General features: G+C 43.8%; 2 protein-coding genes and 1 pseudogene across 2 annotated transcripts; 1 reads left to right on the forward strand and 2 right to left on the reverse strand.

Moving 5' to 3' along the window:
* Positions 1–2,115: 2,115 nt before the first annotated feature.
* ccdc167 (coiled-coil domain containing 167) lies at positions 2,116–3,720 on the forward strand. Its single transcript, XM_063223465.1, has 4 exons — positions 2,116–2,465; positions 2,720–2,814; positions 2,926–2,978; positions 3,293–3,720. The coding sequence occupies exons 1-4, from the start codon at positions 2,409–2,411 to the stop codon at positions 3,394–3,396; spliced, it is 309 nt and encodes a 102-aa protein (XP_063079535.1). The 5' UTR covers positions 2,116–2,408; the 3' UTR covers positions 3,397–3,720.
* Positions 3,721–4,322: 602 nt separating this feature from the next.
* cmtr1 (cap methyltransferase 1) lies at positions 4,323–27,405 on the reverse strand. The gene is made up of 24 exons (XM_063223464.1): positions 26,985–27,405; positions 26,560–26,670; positions 25,803–25,948; positions 24,839–24,997; positions 24,158–24,250; positions 23,859–23,930; positions 22,846–22,940; positions 22,402–22,474; positions 22,006–22,204; positions 21,005–21,123; positions 20,394–20,490; positions 19,866–19,998; positions 18,595–18,774; positions 17,890–17,946; positions 17,634–17,691; positions 15,782–15,850; positions 10,700–10,831; positions 10,003–10,131; positions 9,503–9,594; positions 8,642–8,710; positions 8,230–8,277; positions 7,579–7,691; positions 6,900–7,008; positions 4,323–5,563 (listed from the first exon to the last, which is right to left on the reverse strand). The coding sequence occupies exons 2-24, from the start codon at positions 26,666–26,668 to the stop codon at positions 5,428–5,430; spliced, it is 2,487 nt and encodes an 828-aa protein (XP_063079534.1). The 5' UTR covers positions 26,669–26,670; positions 26,985–27,405; the 3' UTR covers positions 4,323–5,427.
* Positions 16,213–17,390, reverse strand: LOC134468730 (uncharacterized; annotated as a pseudogene).
* Positions 27,406–27,860: the final 455 nt, after the last annotated feature.

A 27,860-nucleotide genomic window follows, 5' to 3' on the forward strand; every position in this document is an offset into this window, starting at 1 on the left:
GATGACGGTACTTCCGGATTTCTTGTGATTTTTAATGAATGTATAATATTTTTTAGTTAAAACCTGATTACATTAATTTTTTATTAGTATATATTCATTAATATGTATTCCAAACCATGCAGTAACAGAAGATGTGCTCTATATTTCTTTGTGCAACTAATTTAACTCCAATAAGGGCAGACTCATTCCCTTTCCTATGCTGCCATCTAGTGGTAGACCTACTCTTTTTGTTCGTGTTAGATGATATTACCATAGAGGGTGGAGTTTATCTAGAGGGTTCATAACCATGTTAGCTTCCGGGAATCGGTTGTTCCAAAAAAAAATGGCGGCTGGTGTGAAAATCGCTCAAAATCGCTGGAAATACATAGAGATGAATGGGCGACATTTACTTGATTTTCACGTAAAATACCGAGAAATATACTTCCGAATCAACGGGAATCTCTTCACTGACTGAGCTTTATACCAAATCATGTATTCTTCTGTTGTAAGGTTAGCTGTAGAATTTTAAATTAATTTTAGAGTATGGCTCCAATATACCTATTGTCAGACACTGAACCACAATGGAATAGGCATTGGAGGCTTTCTGCACTGCTGTCCAATGCTAGTACTAGGCCTAGTTATTATATCGAGTGTATTACAGTGTATTGTAAAAAAAAAAAAAGAAGTTATTGACGGATTGTGGTGAAAATTTCGATTGGGGGGGGGGGATGACAAAAGGGCAAGGGGTTTAAGTTCTTCTTCACCGCAAAAAAACAATATAGGCCTAGGCATTAATCAGGCAGTGTGTGGAAAAAAACAGAAATAAAAAACGCATCAAAAGAACGAAGTTAACGACGCTGTGAATCTCGAGTCAGCCGATATCCTGTGCGATTTAAAGTAGGCCTAGGTAGCGTACATTATGCCATTATGCCGACCAGTTCGGTTAATAGTTAGGTTAATAACCTAATCTTAATGATAACAACTTGTAGGCCTAGGCTGCTAGGAGTGTTGTCCTGGAAGCCAATGAAGATTTAATGAAGATTTACTTAACAAATAATTAGGACCTATAGCCCTATATGGCATCCTATTTGTTTTTCAAGTCTATCCTTCCCTTGTTTTTGTGATGTCAAAATTAAATGGCAATGGCAATGGCAATTTAAAAAAAAAATCCTGGATCTAGACCACCACCAGAATTAACCAACTAGCCTATAGAAATGTTAATAAATACCCTTCAGAACGTTTTGAGTTATGCTGACAGATAGACCAACGACCGTAGCCTACCCCAAGCAAAACCTCCTTCGTGGAGGAAATAAGCATTCGACGTCTTCGAAAGGGCAGAATAGATAATAAAAATGCCCCCGGGATCGTCGTTCAGGACTGTAAAAACGTTAGGCCTTTAGGTTTAATGTTCTGATTAGTTCATTTAGCCAATATCGTAATTGAAGGAAATGTATACCCTTATGCGTCACTTATTTTAAGGTCTCTGACTGTAAATATGTTGTTTATTCTGTTGTCTGGCTGTTTAGGCCTACATTCCCATACAGAATGAGTAGGCCCTAGTCTACTCTGCATCTTTGGGTTAGGTTAAACATTGAGGGCCTATAACATAATTCACAAACTTACCGGATGTATAGGTAGTCGTTTGTCTTTGCATTAAAATAGGCCTACTTCATTTCATTATACAATGGTGTTCATGATCAGCCATACATCCTTCAATGGGCCTTTTGTTTTTATAGGCTATTATATGAAATCAACAAATCAGACAACGTGAAAAAAAAAAAGTTACAGACAGAGAGAAAAGAAAAAGAACTCAAGGAGATAGATCGCCAGTTGAGTAGTAGTTCGTGCAGTTAATTGCAGAACACTGCATTCGTAAGGTTAAATCTTTCGATTTCTTCGGAGAAGGCATTGCGAGACTCTTCCATGCATAGGAAATGAATGGATGGCTGAAACAAGATGGCCGCTTTTTCACACCAATGCTAAATTGCGACACCTACAGACCGATTCCCATAAAACACGCTTATGAACTCTCTAGATAAACTCCACCCTCTATGATATTACATTGATTCGAGGTAAGTGAATAGCATCCACAAGCATGCATAACCAATTTATGTATTGTGTTGCATTAATTGCGAGAGTGGTAAGGAATAGTATGTAGTGGAATAGTAATGGGCCTACAAATAACAAAAAAGTACAGCAGTGTATTAAAATAAAACGCCACTGCACGGTCAACACAGTGCAGGTTCCATGCGCACCCTCCTTCTCACTAGGCGGCGCTGTATGCACTCTGGATGTTTACGACGCGCCTCCCACGACGAAGTGCCTCCGGTCGAGACATTTCCCTGCAGTAAATTAATTTATGACTAGACAAGACATTATTTTGTCAGTGGGTTAATGTAAAGTGTGTCAACAGCGATTATAGTGTAAGAATGACCAAGCCAAAGGACAGAAGTCGGCCTAGAGAAAAGATAAGTGTGGCCAGTGAGGTGAGTTGGGCAATGGTCATTCCACTGTATTCCAAACAGTCTTGTGTCGCAGTGACTATGTGAATATCATTGATGTGACTGTACGTCTATGCATATCAAGTGGATTATTGTTGTAGTTCGCTCACACGAACTGTGAAGCAATTGTGGTGCAAATTGTGGCTGTTCATGCCAAGTAGCCATATGGCGCGCACTGCGTTGACGTGTCCTCAAAAAAGACCTGCATGCATGAGTTCTCTAGATGTTTGTATCCCTAGATCGATCGGGTCGAGGAGCGAAAATTGCAGTGCAACAACCTTCTCGAGAGGGCAGAGTACCGTCGGAGGAAAGAAGAGCTGTCAGATGAAGATAGGTAAATCAGGGCATCTTTGCCTTTCGAGACAAAAGTGGTCTTGCCACACTGAACACCTTGTCTTAGTAGTACAATCAATGAGAACTCTGAGTGTCCTTCTGCTCTGAACAGTAAACTTCTGGAGGAGGAGATGAATCAGATGGCTGACAGAATACAAAAATATGGTGAGATTTTTTTTCACATTATTTGAATGTGTCCTGCACACAAATCATCATAGCCTACATGCCTACAGCCCCATGGTAGCCGAGGTGTATAATGTAGAAGTACTTCTCTCACTGATGTAACTACAACACTAGTGCATAATCTTGCATAGTTTTTACACCAGTTATTCCACTGTAGCCTACCTAATGAGGAGGGTACGCTGTAAGAGTACTTATAGGCTACTTAAACTGTATACCCCTCTACATGGTAGGCCTACAGTAAAACATTTTTTTTGACACACCAATCAAATAATACAATTCACTCTTTTGTTCACAAGATGATGAACTGGAAGTGCTCAGACGGGAGAACCGGAGGAACATGGTCTTGTCTGTTGCCCTGTTGGCCATCAGCGCACTTTTCTACTACTCTTTCGTCTACTGAGGAAAAGACAGATGTGGACAGTGTGTACATAGAGCTGAACATCTGCCATTTTGACATCCTCATCACATCTCCTGATTGCCTTCAATTGCTGACGTTGTGGTGTATAACTACCACCACACACTTTAACAAACTGTTCCCAGTGCGGGAGCCTATTCCATGACCATGGTTTAGTGATAATCCTGGCTGAGTTGACCAACATGAAGCGTTAAATCTAGTAATAGGTAGTTTGCAGAGCCCATTTACTACTTCAGGCCCTTCTATTAGATGATTTACACTATCTCCAGTGTCAATTTAACCTGGATTACAATTGAATGGTTTGGATTACCCCTCGCTCTTTTTATTTGTACGTTGCAACATCTGACATTTTACTACAGGGCAGTCTGTATCACTATGATTTGTTTTACCTAGACAAAGAGCCAACATCTACAAAACCAGCATACGTAGGCCTAGCACATAGACACAAAGGTCCATTACAGTTATTTACCTCAAAGGACCTCCCCAGGGCGTCGTCAATGTCTAATTGTATTCTACATTCATTCTGTGCCAAACCTGATGCTATCGTGTGCAGTTAAACTCACACCAAGTACAATTCTATTTTGACTAGACTTATTCTATCCGTCTGATACTGAAATGTGGATTAAAATGTAATGCAGTAAAATGGACAAATACAAAGATCTATATATTTTGCACTTTATAAGCATGGAGTAAAACCATGGGCATGCATTTTTTTTCAGACTGAACTATTTTTATTTTCTACTTTTTTTATTTCCCAAGTGTCAGTGCTTACTGTGTTTGAGGCAGCTGTGGCGATCTCCATTATTATTATTGAATGTATTCAAATAACTTTGTCAACCTTTGTTCTTCGAGCACATAATGTTTACTCGTGGGTCTTGCTTTTTTTGTACAACAGATCACAATAAACCGTGTCTTTTATGCAAGTTTATTTGCCATTGGACTTGCATATCAAGTCCTGGACTACACCTTCTCTTCTGAAATGGACCGTCTTCCATTCAGCATCAACAGACCCCCCTCATGAGGGAAATAAAAACAGGGAAACGTTTAACAAAATTGTTCTCTCCAGTTTCTGTGCCATTTCTTCAGTGATTACCTCTAATTAATAATATGTACCATTATTACTCAGGTAGGTGGCCATCGAGGTGGGTTAAAAAATGAACTGAACTGAACCGGTAATAATAATGAAGAAGAAGGCTTAGGGAGGCTCATGAAGTCACGCCATGTAAAACCGAGATCAAAGGCCATAAGGGGGGGACACACGGAGAAAAGATGCACAGTGAAGGGACAAACGCACACAAATATTAAACACACACGTACACACCTTGGCTCATAGACAATCTGCTGTCTATTCCAGCAGGTCACCCTCCACTGAAATTGACAGTGCAGACCAGGTGTACGTAGATAAGCGCGCAAACAACACACACAAAGGAATCGGATCTCTAAAACAGAAGTAGAGAAGACGGCCAATCCAAAAGTCTCTGCACTGCTTTCCAGTGGATCAATGTCTCTCTCTGTCCTTTGTAAATGCACCTTCACAAAGGCACTACTCTAGTGACTAATCACTGCATGCCAACAGCATGTTATGGGCTGGCCAGGAAACTCCTAGGTATCGCACCAAGCAGACAGTGCCACAGCAAGACATCTGACAGATGGATGGAGAGTCAGAGACAGACCGACAGACAAGACACAGACAGAAAGGTGGACGGACACCCACACACACATAATGCGGTTTGTGTGTTAACGGGGGTGGGGGTGGTTACGAGCAAAAAGCGACATGCAGTGTTGAAATTGAATCCCATGTCCTAAAATGTTTAAATAACGTAAATAAGATTTCTGTTGTTCACTGCAATCCACGCAGAGGACACATGTATACTGACTGTGTGTGTGTGTGTGTGTGTATCTTTGTATGAGGTCAATGTGTTGGTGTGCCAGTGGGTCGAGAGCTTGTACACTTGTGTGAACCTGGGACAAGTGTTATGTACATGAGAACATTGTTGTGTGTGTGTGTGTGTGTGCTTAGTGCTGGTAATGTTGGTGGATGAACTCCAGGAGGTGGTCTTTGGAGAGCTTCTCAGGGTCCACCCTTGTCTGAGAATCGTGAACCTTGACCCCTTCCTCCCATGCCCAGAAAATGCGCTCCTTGTGGCAGACACTGAAAGACACACACACACAGGCATACAAACTTAAAATCACAGAGGTGACAGTACATGGAAAAAACCAGTACAATAAAAATGTTTAGGCCTATATCGAGCTATGTGATTACATGCCTGTTGGGATTTTTTTTTAGATAAGCTTAATGGTACTCAAAGGAGGGAAGGCATACACTATTGAACTCTTTTTGGAGCTTGTGGACATTTCAACATTCATCTTCTGGATGAAAAGTGAAACATGTTCAAGTAGGCCTGCACAATTAATTGAATCTTAATCAAAATCGCGATTTTGGCCGTCACGATTATAAAACATGAAAATCGTGATTTTATTGGAGGAAATCCAGTGTTCCATCTAAGCTGCGCGCACCTGCAGGCTTGTGCACTGCTCGCACGTTCTCAGCACAAAGACATTTCAGCCAATAGTCATGTTGTTGACATGATCGTGATTATAATCGAAATCGTGATTTTGATCAAAATAATCGTGATTATGATTTTTTCCATAATCGTGCAGCCCTATGTTCAAGCATCAAAAAGAGTGCCAGTTGCCTTGGGCTAGCACCTTTGTCTTGGTGTGACCACTGCATGTTAATTTATTTCAACCTAATGTGGAGAACTATTATTATTATGGCTTAGGCCCTAAATATTGTAAATATGCTTGAGCCATATCAGCGATGTGAATCTCCTCTACTGGTTGTGCCCAGGGTCAAGTCTAAACAGGGTGAAATGGCATTTTGTCATTATGCTGCAAAATGCTGGGAAAAAACTCCCTGTCCAAAATAGAACTGCCCTAACAGTATTTTGTTTTAAAATGAAGTTAAAAACAGCTTTATTCTTGTCTGCCTTTGGTGATAGTTAGTTAATTACACACTATCTATAACACAATATAGTTTTCTTTCTTCCATTTTCTCTACTCTTAAGCACATTGTATTACATTTATGTATGATAATGTGCAATATAAATATTTTTGATTGATTGATTGATTATAACAGCTTTGAAGGTGCACTGTGTATTTCTAGTAGTGCATTTCCAGAATTCATGCTGCCCATTCACAAATGCAACCCTTTTCACAAATACTTGCCACCACCAAATTCGAAGAATTCATTATGACTGGGAACATTTTTAGCGGCAAAATAACTGTTCTTTGGCCATAGTAAATATTTATGAAAAGATCAAATTTGGCAATAGGCAGCATAGTTTCAATAAGCAGCATAGTTGCAATACCTACTCTACACCTTTAATATGGAAAATACTACGTCTCGAGTACAGGACTTTTTAAAAGTGGGAGAAAAGAAAAGTTTCTCCCTGAGAAGCGAAAAGTTTTTAAAGATGAGGCCGTACTGGAAGGGGGCCACAGAGTCGGGTGGAAGGTCATAGGTCGATGTGTTAGTTGTCTTGTTGTAGAAGTACTTCCTCTTTGAACTTTTACTGTAAGCCATTGTCCACGGGTCTACAATGGAAAGAAAGAAGCAAAATATGAAACCAAAATTATACCACAATGATGTTTATGAGTCACGCGCTGTGCGGCTATATGCTTTGCATAACATCCACTAGGGCTGTAACGATATTGTATCAAACTGAGAAATGGTGATACACAGTAACGATACTGGATTGCAATGCAAGAAGGCAGCATCATGTTCTGTTACCCAGAAAACAACCACATGATATGATGTGACGTGATAGTCCTTTCAAGTTTCAAATCTTCCACATTATTATTTTTCAAGGATTTTTATATCAACTTGTTACCTGCTCTACCTACAAATTATCCTTCATAGTAAAAAAAATACATAATACAAAATACACAAATCGTGCAGTATATCGAACCATAGGTCAAAGATCGTGATGCCAACCAAATTGTGAGTTGATTGTATCGTTAAAGCCCTAATATCCATAAATAATAACATAACATTTACTTGATTACATAAACCAAATGATACAAACTCTTGTGTACTTAACCGCTATACTACAGCTCTGCTCAATGGGACAAAAACGCACACAAATATTACGAGGCAAGACGCACCATTGACTGTTTTGATGATGTGAAGGCCACTGGGTAGAAAGTGGCGGTCATCGCGGCCGGTGTAGGACAGCCGGGGCATCCCTCCAGAGCCCTTGGTCACCTTCATCTCCAGCCTGAGGATGAGGATGAGGGAAGAGCACACAATTCAGACTGTTGTCACTATCACGTATCTGCTAAACGTAACCTGTGCTAGCTGAAAGCCCCCCCCAGGTGAAATTGAAACGTGAAAAGTGTAAATAAAGTAGGAATAATGTGAAGTGAAGTGATGTGAAAGCCCAACTGGGCAACTCCAACTCCCATTGTCATTGTCACACAGCACTCCACAGCACACAAGTGTTCACTGCACACTGCACACAACGAAATTGCATTAAATGATTTATGCCTCACCCGTGCAATAATGGCAAAACATCTGGGTTTAAGAACGCTTCACCTCACTACTACGTTGTACAGCAAGAGACAAGTGCAAGTTACAAGTATGTATACATTTTTTTGTATCTTTTCAGTCACCAGCTGATCCCCCGGTCACCCCCAGTTACTCCCTGACCAGACCACAGCAGATTCACAGTTAAAGAGTATTCCTTCAGATGACCAGCATAAGTGATGTTGTTTGATGCACCATTTTGAAGGTTATGAGGTCAAAAGGTTAAGTACCTGACAAAGATCTTCTCCATCTCCTCCAGCCTGTACACCTCCTTCACCCTGGTGGGGGGTAAGACAGTGGCAACACCAGAGTTTGTTTGTTTATTAAATTGCCAGTTAAGCAACTATGGTCAAACCAGGTACCTTTTCACATCACATTTTTAAGAACAATGAAATAAAAATACTGTAAATGAAATATGATTAAAAAAAAAAAAAAAAAAAACAGCAACACATGCTGAAAATTCAAGTTTGGCGGGGACGGAACAAAAACTAAAATTTAAGTTTTGATAGGAGGGAGCTTAGCCCGATTATTCTCATCACACACAGAAGAGAAGAGGGGATAGTCCCCGTACTACGTCACAAAACACAAATATGCGAAATTTCTCTTCATATGGAAAAAAGCCTTTACAGTTTGACTAAATACCTGATGGGGTTCATGTCGGGTCTGCTGGGTTTGGACACAGCCTTGACAAACTTCTCCACCATTTGGATTCTGAGAAACACAGCACACAGTAATTAGTACGGTGAACACTCACAGACACACAATTATATTGTGTGTATATATTGGTGAAATCATTAATATGGTGACATTTGACATGTCAATCACTCACTACGTGTACATGATGTTTTTAATTCCGAATTAATAATTATGAATTAAATAGTTCAGTCGAGTTCCCTTTGATATTTCCTTTAATTCCGAATTAAAAGGCGTTTACATGACGTTTTCAAAGCGGAATTACTCTTTATTCAGAATTAAAGTCAGTTAATTCCAAATTAAATGTCTCACGTAAACGTAGCAACTGTTGGTTTTTTATACAGATAAATTATCTCTTGATGGTGAGGAGAATAATGTAGGACAGTGGTTCCCAAACTGGGGGTCATGCAGGTACTGAAGGGGGGTCAAGGACAAAAGGGACATTGCATAAAATCGGGAAATCCACCGCTTAACAGCTAACAGCTAACATTATGATTAATAGCAGCATTCACTTGTATGGTTAATAGATGCATTTGCTGTCCTGTGGATTTCTAGCGATATTAGCAGACAAACTACTCATGGAAAATCTAGCAATTTTAATGGACAAAAAAACGCCTAGGCAGAGGGGAGGGATTTGGGAACCACTGATTGAATGAAAGATAGGAGACTGAAAAGATGGCACAGCTACCATCCATCACTCCAGCCTAGAGTACACTTTTGTGTTAGTGGGTCAAGGGCGTTTTTTGGGGCTCGGATGTCAGAAATCCTGAGAAACCTAGCACAAAAGGGGCTTTCAAAAGTTGTGCTCACCGAACGTTAAAGTGTTGCTCTCTCACATCTGTCCCGTTCAACACCAACGCGTCTAAAACATGCACAGCGTTTATCCTCCGCTGGGCTTTTCCCTGTGGAAAAAACCCCACATACACAGTACATATCAGACAGTGGTATGACACAGTAACACATGACAGGATGAACAGAATACAGTACTAAGGTTTCTTATGTTTCAGACATGTGAAAGTTTTATCTTTTACCCAACATTTTTACCTACCTCCTCTCCTCTCCTCTCCTCTCCACCTCATCTCTCCTCTCCTCTCTCTCTACTCTTTCATCTCCTCCCCCCTCTCCTCTCCCCCCACTCTCTCCTCTCTACAACTCTTTCCTCTCCTCTCCTCTCCCCCCTCACCTCTCCCTTGAGCTCCTGGACGATCTCGTCTCCTCTCTCCCCACTCTTTCCTCTCCTCTCTCCCACTCTCTCCTCCTCCTCTCCTCTCCTCTCCTCTCCTCTCCTCTCCTCTCCTCTCCCCCCTTACCTCTCCCTTGAGCTCCTGGACGATCTCCACGCTGAGTAGTGTGTCCCTGGGCAGCTCCAGCTTGTTGACGGTCTCCAGCTTCCTCCAGCGCAGAGGCATCTTCCCGTCACACGTGTATATCTGAGACTTCTGCAGAGCAGAGAGGAGGGGAAAGAAAGAACGGAGAGGGGAAAATAGATATCAATTGAAGGCTACTACAGCAATGCATTTGTAATTTTTTTTTACATTATATAACATTTAGCAGACTTGGCTTTTATCCAAAACGGCTTAGGTACAGAGTGATTTAGGTGCTGGTCCCTCGAGTAATGCCGGTTTACAAAAGACTCAGACTTAGATGAGTGTGGTGAAGATTCATTGCACCCGCAGTCTTAAATGCTGGTATGAGATTCAAACTTGCAACCTTCTCTTCCCAAGACCAACTCCCAAACAATTAGCTCGTAACAACCAACAACTGCATCGCACTCAATTACATACAGTATGGGTCAGTGAGGTTTCAGCAGTAGCACATGTCAGGATGGTGCAATGACAGCCAGTGCCACTATTGTATGGATTTACTGTATTATTATCCTTATTATTTTGTCAATATAAGCACATTCATTGCAACATATCAACCACCAATTAATTTATGGTCATTAGATGCTGTTGCGCCCAGGTTATTTCCCGATCCCGACGATGAACACAGTACTCCGCCACTCACCCCAAGTGAGAGCAGGAAGAGCTGCTCCCCTCCTCCCACGATGCACCTGTAGTTGAGCACGTGCGCCACCTTGTCCAGGGTGTTGGCAGTGAGGGGCGTAGCCTTTAGACACAGCCACTCGATGTCTGAGCCCTGCAGCACAAGCACAGGTACAACAGGTACAGCTACCACATTACAGTTACAGTTACAGTGGTTCCCAAGCAGGGGGTCGCGGACAGAAGGCAGTTGGCATAAAAACGAGAAGTCCACAGGTTAACAGCTAACATAATTCCATAAATTGTTTAGTAACAGTATTCACTTGTATGGTTAAGAGAGGTGCGTTTTTCTTGCGAAATTCTGGCAGTATTAACAGACAAACTATTACTGGAAAATCTAGCAATATTAATGGACAACAAATGACTGAGCATATTGAGGGTGAGGGTGGGGGTCTCTCGCAAAAGCATTCTTAGTTCCAAAAGGGGGTCGCCACAGACACAGTTTGGGAACTACTGCTTAAAGGTACAACAATTACACACACTACAGGAGCTCCAGTAACCATCTGTTCCGTAATTTATTGGTCCACTAGGAAATGTGTCTTGGACATTCACAAAGCCGCCACATAACAAACAAGACATAACACCTTCCAAAATACACAAGAATGTATACCTCTACATTGTGTAACGTTTTGGGCCTTTATCGTTTGACGAAGTACACAATTGAATGAATTGATTTACAATATTTCTGCTATATTGCTGTTCACCTTTCATGGGGCTGGTTGCTTTCTCACTTCATAACCGCACGAATAGACCAGCCGCGACGCTATTGAAGCGACAGAGAATCGCTTCTGTGCAGCAAAGAGTGATACGAGCGATTAGTGTGGTATGAGATGTCATTCCGTAGGATTTTGATGCTAAAATTGATTTTATTGCTTCATTTGCTTCATTTGGGGTCCTACTATTGAAAAATGATGGGTTTCGAATTTTCTGACCCCGTTATACCCCTCCTCTAGGGGGCGCTTTCTGGCCCTAGCCAGTATAGCTACCGAACCCATATATCTACTAATAATTATCACATTTCCACAATCTTGGTGTCAATTACATGGTTATTGATGATGCTGAGTCCATTTATGACAGTTTCATTATGGTCAGAAGTTGCTATTACACATATTTTGGAGATTTAAAGGCTATTTTGTCCACATACAAGCCTCCTGTGGGGGATATAACTACTATGGCATCAGTCACATTGGATCTGTGCACATAATATAAATAATAAATATTTCAATTCTATTAGGATCAGTATTGTGAGAAAATGATAGGTTTCAAGCTTTATGACCCCTTTATACCCCCTCTCTAGGGGGCGCTTTGTCACCTCGCCCTTGGGAGATACATAGTGCAACCATAAATGCAGCAATAAAGATCCTATTTTCACAATAATGGCATCAAATTAGGGGTTATGGAGGATCCTGAATCCATTTATGACAGTTCTACTGTGATCAGAAGTTGTTATGACTCATTTTTAGGTTGAGGCCACCTGTTAAACAAAACCGTTTAACAGAAGATAATAACTGTCTAAATGTGCGTGTACACCAAAGGTGACCAATGCTACCAGAGCAACTGAAGTCATTATTTCTCTATGGATGTTTATATTGGCACTGACTATCAAAGAATAATTGGACTCGAAAAAACTATTAGAACAAGGTGTTCTGCAAAACATGAACGAGGCTGGCGAGTTTTGTTCACCTGATTAAAAAAAACAAAAACAATTACAACTGTAATTTACAAACTTAAACTTCAAAGAGATAAATCAAAGAGATAAATATTTACACTAGATGCTGTCAACCAACTCCTTGTCATCCCTGAGGAGCTCCTGTCCCCATATCTCAGGTTTGATGTAAAACACTTGCAGCAACCAATCATCAGGACCAGGCCACTGTGGACTACACTGTTTCCAAAGCCTTCACTCATACATGGACACTTGCCAATTAGTTAGCAACAGATCCAATCAACACCACAGAAAGTGAGAAAGGCACACACATGATAATGAGCAGCAGCAGCTAGGCACAGAAGAGGAAACTGACCATGATGCTCTCATTCTGTCCATAAATGAACAAACACCCAAAAATCCCAAGAAATTGGTTGTATGAAGTCATCCATACTTGCTCCACCAAATCTCCACTGATATCCCAGCCATTTGAGACTCATAGAAGGGAACTCTCTTCACCTTTGCTCCTGCGTGCTCTTGAGATTCAGCGGTCACTGGGCAATGGTGACTGGATTCTGAGAGCAGGTGTTTTGCACATAGGTGTGCAGCACCTTGTTCTTGGGGGAAAACAATTGATGGAAGAGGCTTGTATGCTCCATTGAAAGTGGTTCATACTCTTCAGCAGCTCTCCGTGGAATCTTTGGTGGGAAAGCACACATCTGGGCCCTTGCATATCACATCCCAACTAGCCTGGCTATTATTGTGATGAGATTTGATGCCATTTCCTTTGATGCAATGTCCTGCTCAGTCCAGTTGCATTGCAATTGCAGAGTAACATCTAGGCCTTTTATTTGGAAAATACCCAACCTCTTCAATCAGGAGAAGACACTAGAGTTTGCTCAGTTTCTTGTACAACACCTATAAGAGCAAGTGGAGAGTCTTCAACATATCATTAGTGCTTGTTGTCCAGTGGACTGGGAAGGTTATCTGGCTGTCATGAGGAACCTTATCAAGTACTTCTTTGCATATGATCTCCTGAATTATGCTCGCCTCATGGCAGTCCATCTTGCTCAGATTAATGTTCTGAAACAAGATGATCCTATGTTCTACAGTAAGGTGAATTTGTTGCGGCCAAATCAGAGGTTCCCTTCAGTCATTCGTTCACAGATCAGAACCTAGAGTAGGAAGCTCAAGTGTCATGGTGGGAAAGTAGGACTGAGTGAAGATGCCACTGCCTTTGTCTTGTCACCACAACACCACATCTTGCTCATATTGTGATGCAGTAATTGTATCGCTCCCCGCAATCCAGCAAGTCTGTGCAAAGTGAACACTCCCAGCTTAGGTGACATGTTGCCATCAGATCAAGGGCAAAAGCTGTGAAGATGCATAATTCAATTAAGCTCTACTGCACTGGCAATTCATTTGCACTTCAGTCTCCTCTTCAGAGAAAGGTCCGAAATAGTTTGAACATTTCATTCAGGAGAGACTCCGGAGATACTTTACTTCCTTATTACACATGGAAGCAGGCTTGTGAGCTTGTGCCTAAACTAGAGGAGACAATTGAAAATTACTGCATAAAATGTAATTTGTACCATGCTCCCTGTGCACTATAGATGTACCTCTCTGTATCCCAACTGCTGAGCCTCATGCCTGCTGTTGAAAGAGCTACAGGTGAAATGCTGGTGTCCCTTAGCCTGGCCGCGCCAAAAACCCCTACAGCATGACAATACACAAGCTGAACCAGAGTTCTAATTGTTGATGCTATGGTTGCAACTGGAGTTTAGTTTGATCATATCTTGAAGTGACTTATTTCCTTGTGCCAATATGCACCTGCTTAACAAGTGAAGCAGCACTCCTTAATGACCAGCACTCCTCAGTGATCAGTTGTTTTTTTAGTGTCTGCCCAATTCTTCCTTAGATAGAAAGAAGTGGTGTGGTTTTCAAGGAAGGGATTTATGTTCAAGCAGGCTGGTTACTATTCATGTTCATGCATTTTTTTAATGAATTAGTTGATATTACCATTACAGCATATGATCTTTTTTCAATTCGAAACTGTTACTTCAAAAATGGTTACTCCATGGGGCCTTTAACTCCAACCAAAAAGGCACTATATTAAACACAGCTACTGTTGTTGTTCACATACAAATTACACAGTTGGTCAGCATCAACTTCCTGAAAGCACACAACCCCCTCTGGTTAGTTGATATTTAGTCTTTATTTCAAGGGGATCCTGGTATATTCATTTTTAATCGTGTTATTGACCAATCTCATCAATTAAAGAATGACAATTCTTGACCTCAACCTAAAAATGAGTCATAACAACTTCTGATCACAGTAGAACTGCCATGAATGGATTCAGGATCCTCCACAACCCCTAATTTGACACCATTATTGTGAAAATCGGATCTTTATTGCTGCATTTATGGTTGCGCTATGTATCTTGCCCGAGGTGACAAAGCGCCCCCTAGAGGAGGGCCATAAAGGGTCATAAAATTTGAAACCCCTCATTTTCTCACAGTATTGACACTAATAAAATTGAAATCTTTATTATTTATATTATGTGCACAGATCCAATGAGACGGATGCCATAGTAGTCATATCCCCCACAGGAGGCTTGTAGGTGGACAAAATAGCCTTTAAATCTTCGAAATATGTGTAATAGCAACTTCTGACCATAATGAAACTGTCATAAATGGACTCAGCATCATCAATAACCCTGCAATTGACACCAAGACTGTGAAAATGTGATAATTATTAGCAGATATATGGGTTCGGTAGCTATACTGGCCAGGGCCAGAAAGCGCCCCCTAGAGGAGGGGTATAACGGGGTCAGAAAATTCGAAACCCATCATTTTTCAATAGTAGGACCCCAAATGAAGCAATAAAATCAATTTTAGCATCATAATCCTACGGGAGCTGTTTTGCAGACAATTCATACCACACTAAGAGTTTGTTGGTTGAAAGAAGAACGCAAGCATTCCAACATTCCCAATGGCTGTGGTTACCGACCTCTATACAGTCATTGGCTGTGGCGCTGTGGCGCCTTGTCGCCGAACCGCGTCATAGGTCATTAGCATAACATAGCCAGGAGTTCAACTTAAAACTGACGCTCTCGGCGTGCGAATCGCCTCTAGTCTCGCGACTCAATTCAAAGTCAATTACTTCCGTCGCTCGACTCGCTCTTGTCGCGGCTGGTCTATTTGTACGGTTTTAGTCCTTGTGGCGCGAGTACATAACAGATATTACTTTGTCATGATGGCTCACTATAGACTCAATATGGTACTCTACAATTACATAGGGAAAGCGTTTTTCAGAGCATTTCAGAGTCGGCCCATATGGATATTCCTCATGACGTAGCAAGTACCAAGTGAGCAGTCAGATCTACATCTTTTGATTCCTCACCTTCATCAGTTCGTAGAATTTGCTTTTGGGATCTGATGGTCCTGGGGCTACTCTGGCTTTGTCAGGGACCTGTAATCAAGAAATTCAAAGACACTTTAAAACAAACATCTCATCATAAGCTGAGAGCAAAGTATGTTACACAACAACAACAAAAATGCAGGCAACTGAAAGCATTTATAGACACTAAGCAGATGGATAGCTTTCCAACAGGTACAACAGGCCCCCTCAGACTTTTAACAGCTGGACTCCCCAACAGAAAAAACTACAACTTTGATGAAGTTTTGATGCAAACGACATTTCTTGTTTGAAAGTTGAAGATATATTTACTGAACACATAGACATTAATAACGTGAAAAAAATGCAAAATATACTGTACAAGATTATGGCCATAACGCTAATTCTAGAATCTAGAATCTAGGGTTCTAGGAATTCTAGAATCGTGTCTGCCACTGCGGGCTGCCACAGAGTGCATCATAAAGGGCAGGGGGGCAAGGGGTAGGGGGGCGAGGGGCAGGGGTAGGGGGGAGAGGAGCCGGGGTAGAGGGGTAGGGGGGGAAAGGGGTAGGGGGGAGAGGGGCAGGGGTAGGGGGAGAGGAGCCGGTGGGAGAGGGGTAGGGGGGCAAGGGGTAGGGGTCGGGTGGAGGGGGGCAAGGGCTAGGAATAGGAGGGCAAGGGCTAGGGGGCAAGGGGTAGGGGGACGGGTGGAGGGGGGCGAGGGGTAGGGGGGCAAGGGGCAGGGGGGCGAGAGGCAGGGGGGAGAGGACCAGGGGGGCGAGGGGTAGGGGTAGGGGGGAGAGGAGCCGGGGGAGAGGGGTAGGGGGGNAAGGGGTAGGGGTCGGGTGGAGGGGGGCAAGGGCTAGGAATAGGAGGGCAAGGGCTAGGGGGGCAAGGGGTAGGGGACGGGTGGAGGGGGGCGAGGGGTAGGGGGGCAAGGGGCAGGGGGGCGAGAGGCAGGGGGGAGAGGACCAGGGGGGCGAGGGGTAGGGGTAGGGGGGAGAGGAGCCGGGGGAGAGGGGTAGGGGGGCAAGGGGTAGGGGGGGGGGGGAGGGGGGCAGGGGCTAGGAATAGGAGGGCAAGGGCTAGGGGGGCAAGGGGTAGGGGACGGGTGGAGGGGGGCGAGGGGTAGGGGGGCAAGGGGCAGGGGGGCGAGAGGCAGGGGGGAGAGGACCAGGGGGGCGAGGGGTAGGGGTAGGGGGGAGAGGAGCCGGGGGAGAGGGGTAGGGGGGNAAGGGGTAGGGGTCGGGTGGAGGGGGGCAAGGGCTAGGAATAGGAGGGCAAGGGCTAGGGGGGCAAGGGCTAGGGGGACGGGTGGAGGGGGGCGAGGGGTAGGGGGGCAAGGGGCAGGGGGGCGAGAGGCAGGGGGGAGAGGACCAGGGGGGCGAGGGGTAGGGGTAGGGGGGAGAGGAGCCGGGGGAGAGGGGTAGGGGGGCAAGGGGTAGGGGTCGGGTGGAGGGGGGCAAGGGCTAGGAATAGGAGGGCAAGGGCTAGGGGGGCAAGGGGTAGGGGGACGGGTGGAGGGGGGCGAGGGGTAGGGGGGCAAGGGGCAGGGGGGCGAGAGGCAGGGGGGAGAGGACCAGGGGGGCGAGGGGCCGGGGGCCGAGGGGTAGGGCTAGGGGTTCAAGGGGTAGGGGGGCGAGGGGCAAGGGGTAAGGGGGAGAGGAGCCGGGGGGAGAGGGGTAGGGGGGCAAGCAAGGGGTAGGGGGGCGGGTGGAGGAGGGCGAGGGGTAGGGGGGCAGGGGGGCGAGGGGCAGTGGGGCGAGGGGTAGGGGGCCAAGGGGTAGGGGGGCAGGGGGGAGAGGAGCTGGGGGAGAGGGGGTTTGGGACAAGGGGTAGGGGGTTTGAGGATACTCACCCCCCAGGCCTTGAGGCACTCCTTGCGGATGTCAGCCTGACGAGCTTCTGACAGGGTACTGACAGATACATACGACACACCATTAGTAACGCAACATCGCAAATACATTACAACTGAAATGGTGATACACAGTCTTTCAAAGATGCACTACACATCACAAATTACTTACACTTTCATTAGTCTTAGAAAATAAAAGCTACATCCTATTATTCACAAAAAAAACCCACAATGAAATGATATTAAAACTACAACTTACTTGTCTAGTACAAAAGCATGAATTTTAGCCAGGGCTTTCACCTGCACGGCACAGTGGCTGAAACAAGAGAAATACAGTTTTATAGTATTATAGTATTTTCTGTAAGAGGTTTATTGTTTGTTTAAGTGTGTAGCCACAAAACTATTAATCCCTTTACATTTTAACAAAAACGTACAACGCATCCAAAACAGCTAACAGCAGTATATGGGCAGACATGGGTGAAATAGGCAGTCATGGGTGAGCGGTTAGGGCGTCAGACTTGCATCCCAGAGGTTGCCGGTTCGACTCCCGACCCGCCAGGTTGGTGGGGGGAGTAATCAACCAGTGCTCTCCCCCATCCTCCTCCATGACTGAGGTACCCTGAGCATGGTACCGTCCCACCGCACTGCTCCCCATGGGGCGCCACTGAGGGCTGCCCCCTTGCACGGGTGAGGCATAAATGCAATTTCGTTGTGTGCAGTGTGCAGTGTTCACTTGTGTGCTGTGGAGTGCTGTGTCACAATGACAATGGGAGTTGGAGTTTCCCAATGGTCTTTCACTTTTTTTTTATATCTACATACACACAACTACTATTGTGAGAAAATGCAATATAGAAACGGTGGAAATGCAAGACGTTATAGTGTGTGTGTGTGTGTGTGTGTGTGTGTGTGTGTGTGTGTGTGTGTGTGTGTGTGTGTGTGTGTGTGTGCGCGCGCGTGTCCTCACCTCTCATTGGCGTGCATCATGTGGTGGTAGAAGTCTGTGTCTGTTTTCATGATGTCTAGGGGAACCACCTCGTTCACGTCCGAGTCTTTGTGTCGCAGCTGGTTGAGCTTGATGTTGACGGCGAACAGGTATTCTCGCACTGGATCCGAACCTGGCTTCAGGCCCTGACACACAATGTACCTGTGACAAACGACGTTAGAAACTCATTAAAAACATTACTGTTAATAAGGAATGTTACATGACTGACACTGACGTAATTTCTAACAACCATGGCATATAATCCGGCAAGCACTTTCCACCTAATAATCCCCCTTGAGGAAGGGAACTATTAAATTATTGTGGATCACCTCTCTGAGGCAAATTATGCTACTTTCTGATAAAATACAAAGGTAAACCCAGACCTGGTGCCCTTGACCCTAGACTTAGGCCAAATCCCATATCTAATTTCTACCCCTACCCCTAACTGGGCGAATTCACCAGCCGCGGCGAGACTCAAGCGACAGAGAATCGCTTCTGTGCATCAAGAGCGATTGAAGCGACTAGAGTATGTCCGTTAAAAGCAGAATGAAAGCATTCCAACATTCCCATTGGTTGTGGTGACTGTTGCCGAACCGCGTCATAGCTAATTTGCATAATATTCCCAGGAGTTCAACTACAAACTGTCGCTCTCGTCGCGCAAAACGCCTCTAGTCACCCGAATCGCTTTTGTTGTGCGACTCAATACAAAGTCAATTATTTCCGTCGCTCGCCTCGCTCATGTCGCGGCCGGTGTATTCGTGCGGTTAGGGATGAAATGAGATTCAGCCTTAGTGTCCTTGAAGAGGGCAATCTTTAGACCTAGCGCCCTTGAGGAGGCTAAACCCAGGCCTGATACCCTTGAGGTAGGTGAACCAAAGACCTAGAGCCCTTGAGACACACAGACAGACTGAGGAAACAGCTTCTGTCCTCTGACCAACCGTATCATGACTTCAGCAAAAAAATATTGCACCTGGTAAAACCCGGCCCTGCTGCGACTCACTGAACTGATTATAATCAACCTTCAAAGCTCTTCGAGACTTGGTCTGACCAAGAGCATAACAATTTAAGTTTCCCAAACAGCATGGTTAACCCGCCTCCCTAGGTTTGCTACTGGTTGACTGGTGTCCGACAAAGTGGGTGAAGTTCCCAATTTTTCGGGAGATCAGAAACGATATTTGCATTGCTCTTGGCCTGACTAGAAGCAACAGAAGGTGTTGCGTCTCTAGGAGGCCGTGGCCTGGCTAGCGACTCACCTCTCAGAGTTGGCGGGCCGGCTGGTGATGGGCTTGAAGAGGGAGACCCTGTCGAAGCAGAGGTAGAGCAGGTACACCAGCCCCACGCTGAAGGGCGTGAACAGGTCAAACGTCTTGCACACAAAATGGCCACCTGGTGGTTAAAGACAACACTCACCAATCAGAGACGGACGGAGGGAGGGAGGGGACGCACGGACATGACACCTCTCTCTCTCTGGCAAAAACGGGACGCATTGAAAACACAGCGCATTCACAACATGAATGGAAACACACATACATGCACTCTCTCTCTCTCTCTCTCTCTCTTTCCAATCATCCACACATTCTCTGTCACTTACTGTCTCATTCACAAACACACAACCTCTCTCTCCCTCAAACACACAACCTCTCTCTCTCTCTCTCTCTCTCTCTCTCTCTCTCTCTCTCTCTCTCTCTCTCTCTCTCTCTCTCTCTCTCAGAGACACACACTTTCTCTCTCTCTAACTAACACATACACATACACACGCGCGCATACACACGCACACCTACCTGTCCGGACCACTGAGAGTGCGGTGAGGAACTGGCAGAGGAGGAGCTGCTTGCTGAGGATCTCCTGGATATTCTCCTGACCCTCCACAGAGAAGCCCTGAAAACGCAACACAAATGGAACATCAGACACACAACGACAAAAAGCATTGGTTTTGGCCTCTGTGTGCAAACTCCGGTTTTGAAAATATCCCAGTTAGGGGGGCTAAAACGCACCCCGTCACAATGGAGTTTTTATTTTTTTCCACGGCACGTTTACACCTGAACATATAAAAAAAATATCTGCATTAAGAAAAATATCCGCCTACGTGTAACCAACCAACAGCTCTTTCAGTGCCATGGACTTGAAAACGAGTCTTTTCAGAATGTATGGCACAGTGCCAAACACTTGATATCAAGTCAATTGTGTTTTTCATGGGGGGTGGGGCCTAAAACGTTGATCTGGTATGTTTGTTGTTCACATGGACAAAGAACTCAATTTGTTTATAGGTCTTAAAAAATCACTCGAAACGTTGAAAAAAGCCTGCATCCCCCGGTCTGAATTTGAAAATGGCTGTCACTCAATGGGATGAAAGACAGAGATGGAAGACAGAGGGAAGGATTGTTGCTCTTACTCCGTCAGCCATCAGGAAATGCAGTCCTCTGCGTTCCGTGCTCTCCAGGACAAAGTTCCGGAACGCCGTGATGTTCTCTGGCCGTGTAATATCGCCGTCACCATCCACCCCTCCCTCACCTGCGAATACACAAACACACACAGTATTGGTGAAGTAGAAGGAAAACAACGAAAGGCCTATCAGAAAACAATAAATGATTTCTGAACAGCAAATAAACTGTCTGGAGCATTCACCATTGCGTATTTGTACATCATTGTCTAGCAACAACAAATGCATATAAGGTGGTGAAAAGTGATTTGTGCAAAGAAAAGTGTCCCATCTGTAAAATCAAGCATGGTAGTGGGAATGCTGTCAACATCGGAAAGCTGAATTTCACAAAAAGAAACATACATGTGTCAACATGCACTAGCTCAAATAGCGCACATAACCGCAAGGGGTAATCTTCTGCACTTCCAAGTTGAAGTCACAGTACAGTCAAACAATGGCAGAAAATATTGAGAGCCACGCATAGCGCTTCAACAAGAACTATGTGCATTCTTTCTCACAGCCACCTGCTTAAATTAAAGGTGCGGCGTGTAAGAATGTGACCAGGTACTGTAGGTATTGCAACTATGCTGCTCATTGAAACTGTGCTTACTATTGCCAAATGTGATCTTTAAATTAATAATAAACCAACATTTACTAGTATGACCAAAGGACGGTGCAGTGTTGCAGCTAAAAATACCTATTTATGGACATTCAAAATGGTGGACCATGGAGAAGATCCCTCTTTTCATGTATGTAAAATGTAATTTTCCCAATCATAATGAATACTTAGAATTAAATGGTGGTAGTAAGCATTTGTTAAAAAGCTAACTAACATGTATGAATGGACAGTGTGAATTCAGGAAATGAATTACTAAAAATATTACACAGTGCACATTTAAGTCACACAGCAAGCATGTTCCTGGCTAAAGAGTTCCCAAGGCTTACCATAGAATGTAATAGTTCACAGTGCTTACCATAGTATGGCTCGAAGAGCTCTCCGGGCGCAGCGTAGAAGTCCTCTAGTTTGAAGTCGTTGGGTCCCTTGATGGTCATACCAAAGCCTTTAGCGTGCCACTTCCTCCGCCAAAGCACGTACTCCGAGAAGCCGCCCGGCCCCGCACACACGTCCCCGAAATATAACAGCTCCCCCTCCTTGTCTCGCGTTAGGGGTTTCTGGAAGCGGAGGCACATGCCAGGGGGTTAGAGGTGTGTGTGGGTGTGTGTGGGTGTGTGTGAAAAAAAACAAATCTTTATTATTAGAGGATAGCCCTTGAGATGAACATCTCGTTCTCAAGAGGGTCCTGTGTGTAAAGTACATTCAATAAACAATGTCACACACGGACAGACAGAGGGTTTAAGATTTTCCTTACCCCTTGTGAGTCCTTTGGGTTGGTGAACATGTAGTCAAACACGTGGTCCATGTTTGCCATCTTCATTGCCGCTCTGTCAGAAAATCAAACCATATACAATGAAAACATTTTCATGGAAAAACTACAAATTGCAAATGCCTCGTGATGGCATTGTTTGTCATCAGCAAAGCGACCACAGCTGAGTAAACTAAAAAAAAACGTCACCATCTCCTCATTGTGGACTGAGGGAGATAGTTGTGTGTGTGTGTGTGTGTGTGTGTGTGTGTGTGTGTGTGTGTGTGTGTGTGTGTGTGTGTGTGTGTGTGTGTGTGTGTGTGTGTGTGTGTGTGTGTGTGTGTGTGTCTGTGTGTGTGTATGTGTGTGTGTATGTGTGTGTGTGTATTTGTGTGTGTGTATTTGTGTGTGTGTGTGTGTGTGCGTGCGTGCGTGCGTGTGGCCCTGTACCTGTTGAGGAAGATGCCACCTCTGATGGTTTCGTAGGGGTTGGACCGGGTGCGTGCTCTCCTCATCTCCTCTCCCTCCAAATCATCAAACACACTCTACACAAACACACACACACACACACACACACACACACACACACACACACACACACACACACACACACACACACACACACACACACACACACACACACACACACACACACACACACACACACACACACACACGGGCAGAGCTTTTAGATCTATTGCGCAATGGCTGCAAGTATGATACTCTTATAAGCATTATTTTCACACTCGTTTCTCTAAAAGTAACTGCATTGAGAGCTTCCAACTAGGGTTGCAAAATTCCATGAATTTTTAAAGTTGAGAAATTTCGGGGAATTAGCAGAAACATACTGGGAATTATCAAAAGCTGACGGTAATAGACATCAATATAGTTGGAAGAAAAGCATTGCAGCATAATCCTGGCTAAAATAATCATTTATTTGAGTAAAGTTAAAATGCATAATAGGCCGCTATTTGCTTACTAATTGGAACGTGAGACATGGGGCACCTAAGTCTCCACCCCTTCCGGGCGGCTTGTGGGGCTGGGAGCGCAAAAACTTTTGACTGGGCTGTAATGGACTGATCAAAGCTATTTTCCGATCCACCTCGCATTTCCCCGTCGATCACACATATGCTGTGCCTCAGAATTAATAACAACCAATGGTGTGCTTGTTGACTTCACTTGGCAAGCGATTATTGAGTTGTGTGTGTGCACCCCTTTTGCCAATCCTCTACTTTTGTTCCACAACATACACAGAGTACTGTGGCCACATATTTCATCCAAAAGACCAATTGTATTCAATTTAGTGGATACAATAAATGAAGTAGGTGGTATTTGATCTTTAATATGAAAATTTAAAAAACCTAAATGTAGTGCTGCTGTAAGCCACAAACAGACCAAACATCAATCTACTAGGCATACTGAAACATAGACACAAATGGCTAGGAATCACAGTACATACACACCTTACAGCGCAGAACAAGATGCAGAAGGTCCTCTGAGCAGAATTCTGTCTCATCTTCAATCTTCAGCTTTCTCTGGTAATAAAAAAAAGTTTTTTTATTATTAAAAAAAGTTTAAAAAAAAGTTTTTTTATTAATGTGCAAGGTGGTTCACATAATCTTTAGTTACATACATATTACCTGTCTTTAGGGGTTTGCACATTGGTGCATGTGTGCTTGTGTGATATGTGTGCATACATTTTAAATGCATGTGCATATGAAACTACATGTGACCATGGTCATTTTTTAAATCACACTCTTACGTCTCCAATATGCATCCAATCTTTCAGCTCGTCTGAGTCTGGCATCTCTGTGGAGCACTCTGGAAACCACGACACCTGCTCTGTTGCACTGGGCTGAGAACATAGGACACGAGTGCATGAGGAACGGCTAAAAACAAGTGCTAAACACGAGGGCATTTACACACGTCAGGACTGAATTCGTTTTCGGAAGATCAGGACAATGACTTGAGTCACTTGAACCCGACTGAAAGCAAACAATGAGTGTTCATATAAGTGAGTGTGTGAACATCTGCATTTTTTAATGCAAATCTTAGATGGTTAAGTGGGGAAATTCAGAGATTTGGCATAATAATGCCTTACTGAGAGTGCGATAGAAGTCTTTTTGCAACTATTCTTTTAAATGTGAGAGAAATTTAAATAGCATCAAATGACAACACATTCATATACACTCATATACACATATTCCTCCCTCCCAGATTTTTCACGCTGATAAAACATAGCAATCTTAAAACCAAAACAAAACAAAGAGGAGAAAGAAAAGACCAGTAAAATAAACACAACTATTTGGAGAGTAATTCCTTCCCCACTGCTATTCCATTCAGCCCATAGAATGATGCAAGTCTGAACAAAAGACAGACCGACAGTGAATGCGAATGGGAAAAAAAGTAAGAAAGAAAGAAAGGGAGAGCCTTCTAGGCTTACCTCTGGTTCATCCCTCCAGTCCACATTGAGTTCTCCCTGGAAGCCCTTCAGCGTCAGGCCCAGACCCCTTCTGCCCCGCTGGGTGGACGCCTCCACAATCTCCTTCCGGCCCTGGCCAAACTTACCCAGACCCTCGCCCTCACGGAAACCCATTTTGGCCTGGGGAATAACGGGGAGGGGGGGTAAAGATCATTATGGCAAAACTAAACTTTATCATCAGTGCACGAGTACACAGCAGCAAAATGTAGCCCCCTTCAGTCAGTCTGAAGTACATAGCTACAGCACAGTAAGTACATTAATATGTATCTCTACGCACTGTACTGCACAGCATCTGGTACAAGTTTTGTATTCTTTATCAGTAATAACAAAAGGTTAACACACATGGAATAGGTAAGGACAGGTTTTTTTCCAAGTGATTCTGACCTACGTACATCCATGCACATTCACACAGGTGATTTTAATAGCATCCATTGGCAGTGAGTGACATTCACAACTTTAGACTGCAGAAACAATACATCAAGTCAAAACTTGTGTATGTCACTCACTACCATTGTGCTTGGGCCTGTACATAACACAAGTGTTGTGAGTGGTTTTATAACATGAGATTCTGGGAGATGCTGTTGTACATACAAGTCTAAACACATATTTGCCTGCAGGTTTGATTTCGTTGAACCGTCATTGTATACTACGTATGTGCACAGCAGGCAAATGCAGTTCCGTCTAGAGTCTAGGTGCATGGCTGACTGTGTGAAATGCAGTGGAGGATGTGCTGCTCTATATGCTCTACATTTAGTTCAGGTTTTGGCCTCTTTACATAGAAGAGTAGTAGAGTAGAGTAATATGTATGAATACGACGGAAATTAAGGTGTCTAGTAGCATGCACACATACAGATTGTTTCACATATATTACACATTCACATAGTTACACAATAATAACACAATGGAGCAAAGTGAGTGACTGTACCATGAGCTTTTGGGAGACGCTGTTGTACATGGCAAACTTGTTGTCGGCAGAGTCGGCCTGGCTGTCCGCCTGCTGGCTCTGGCTGTGCCTGGAGAAGCTGGCTCTGGGCTCCTCCGCATCGCTCGTCGAGTCACTCTGACTGGAGTCTGCAGGGCACGGAGAGCCATCCGGCCAACACGTGCAAACAATGACGCACACACAGAAACACAGGCACAGGAACGCAGAAATGCACCAGCTCAAGATTAGGCATACAAGAAACAAAGGCACCAAAAGCAGCGTGGTGGGGTCACTCAGACTCAGGTCTGCAGAGATTCACCCAGCGAATTAAAAGAATTGAAGTAGCAGAGGCATGTTCATGTGATGTGGCATAGCACACACAGAAACACACACACACACACACACACACACACCCCTCTTGTGTTATCCATTAAACAATAACAGCCATCCAAAATACTTAAGTCACTCTCACTCAAGTCTGCAATGTCTCCAATTATGTAAGAGGCCTATGGGATAGCACACCCACACTACAGACACCATGCAACAACACAGGATCGTACAAGTACAACAACTGCAGGAGCCAGTTCTTAGTGGTGGTCTAGTCCTAGTCATGCAAAACAGAAAGGGATGCAAATCAGAAAGGGACTCGCTGAACATAGAGCTCCCGTTTAGTTCCCTTAGTGGCTTAAACCTGATTGCACAGAAATATGTATTTTTGCACATTGGTCTGTAATGTCTATCTGATCCACAAGCATTGTACCTTGGCTGGTGGTGTGCTGGGCCGACTCATCATCAGAGCTGGCTTCATCTCGACGCTGCTTCTTCTTCTTCGACGGATCCTCCGCCGTCACGAACTTCCTTTTGATCATTCCTAGAGGACCAGATACAGTGAATGGAAAATTAGATCCATCTCATACAATTCTGCAAAACTACTACATAGGGTACATATTAGCAAAGCCTTTGTGTAACTGTGATATTACGGTTATCTGAAAACACACCGTGGGGAATGGCATCATGCCGTTTTGTTTACTGCAGACTTTCAAAGTGCAACTGGTAAATTGCACTAACACTTCTCATATAAACACAACTTCCAAGACTCTCATAACAGGCCTGGGTAGTACAGTTAAGCATGCAGTCGCATGCACACCTCATGAATAACATGCAAAGAGTTTGTTATGGACATACTTGATTCAGGTTTATTGTGATGTCAGCTAATTGAAGCTCATCCCCGTAGTGTGTCCCTCGAATCTCCTGTCCGAAAATAAAATTCTCCCAAACCGTTTGCCCAGACTCAAAGACAACGTCGCACTTACAAGAGATGGTAAACGAAACACAATATCTCGGCCATAGGTTTCGATTTCAGACCCAGCACAACTGGTAGGCGCTAGCTAGCTAGCCTGCTAACTCGAGTTGTTTACTTGTGATATGCAAGCTTTCCCTCCACAAAATAGGTCACTGATGGACCACGTTGGTCATCACGGATGCGTGAGAGTACGATGGTTCATCACAATTTTCTTTTGCATCAAAACAGTCGGCACAAAACCCCCCAGAATCGATTGTTTTGAGTGGCAAGATGTTGACCCGCGTTGAATTTCGGACTTGTCGCAGTTAGGGTCCTTTGATTGCTGTCGAATAATAATGACGTAAAATAACGACTAATCTAATTTTGCCTGTCTAAAATATTGTGGCATATAGGCCTATTGGCACATTGTGGCATAGCAGGCAGGAATGATCTAGTCTCAAATTGATGTGGCATATTTCCATAATTTCTATAATGAATAGGCCTATATTGTCTAACATACAAGATAGGTCTATGAAATTATATTACCGGTATTATGATTTGTTAGTAGGCCTAGTCCTTATGGAATTATATTGCTGATTCTATGTCTGCTTTGCTGTTCAACGTATTTTCCTCAGAATAGATAATTAAACTTGATTTTCATTATTTGAATTTCATTTGACGCTGCACATTTTGTTTGTAAAACTACTGTATGGCTGTAATGGGCCAACTCATTATATTTGTTTGTAGGCCTTGTCCATATTGCTGATTTTATGTTTATT

The sequence above is a fragment of the Engraulis encrasicolus genome, chromosome 18, assembly GCF_034702125.1.
Source record: "Engraulis encrasicolus isolate BLACKSEA-1 chromosome 18, IST_EnEncr_1.0, whole genome shotgun sequence".
In the NCBI taxonomy this organism is placed as follows: Eukaryota; Metazoa; Chordata; class Actinopteri; order Clupeiformes; family Engraulidae; genus Engraulis; species Engraulis encrasicolus.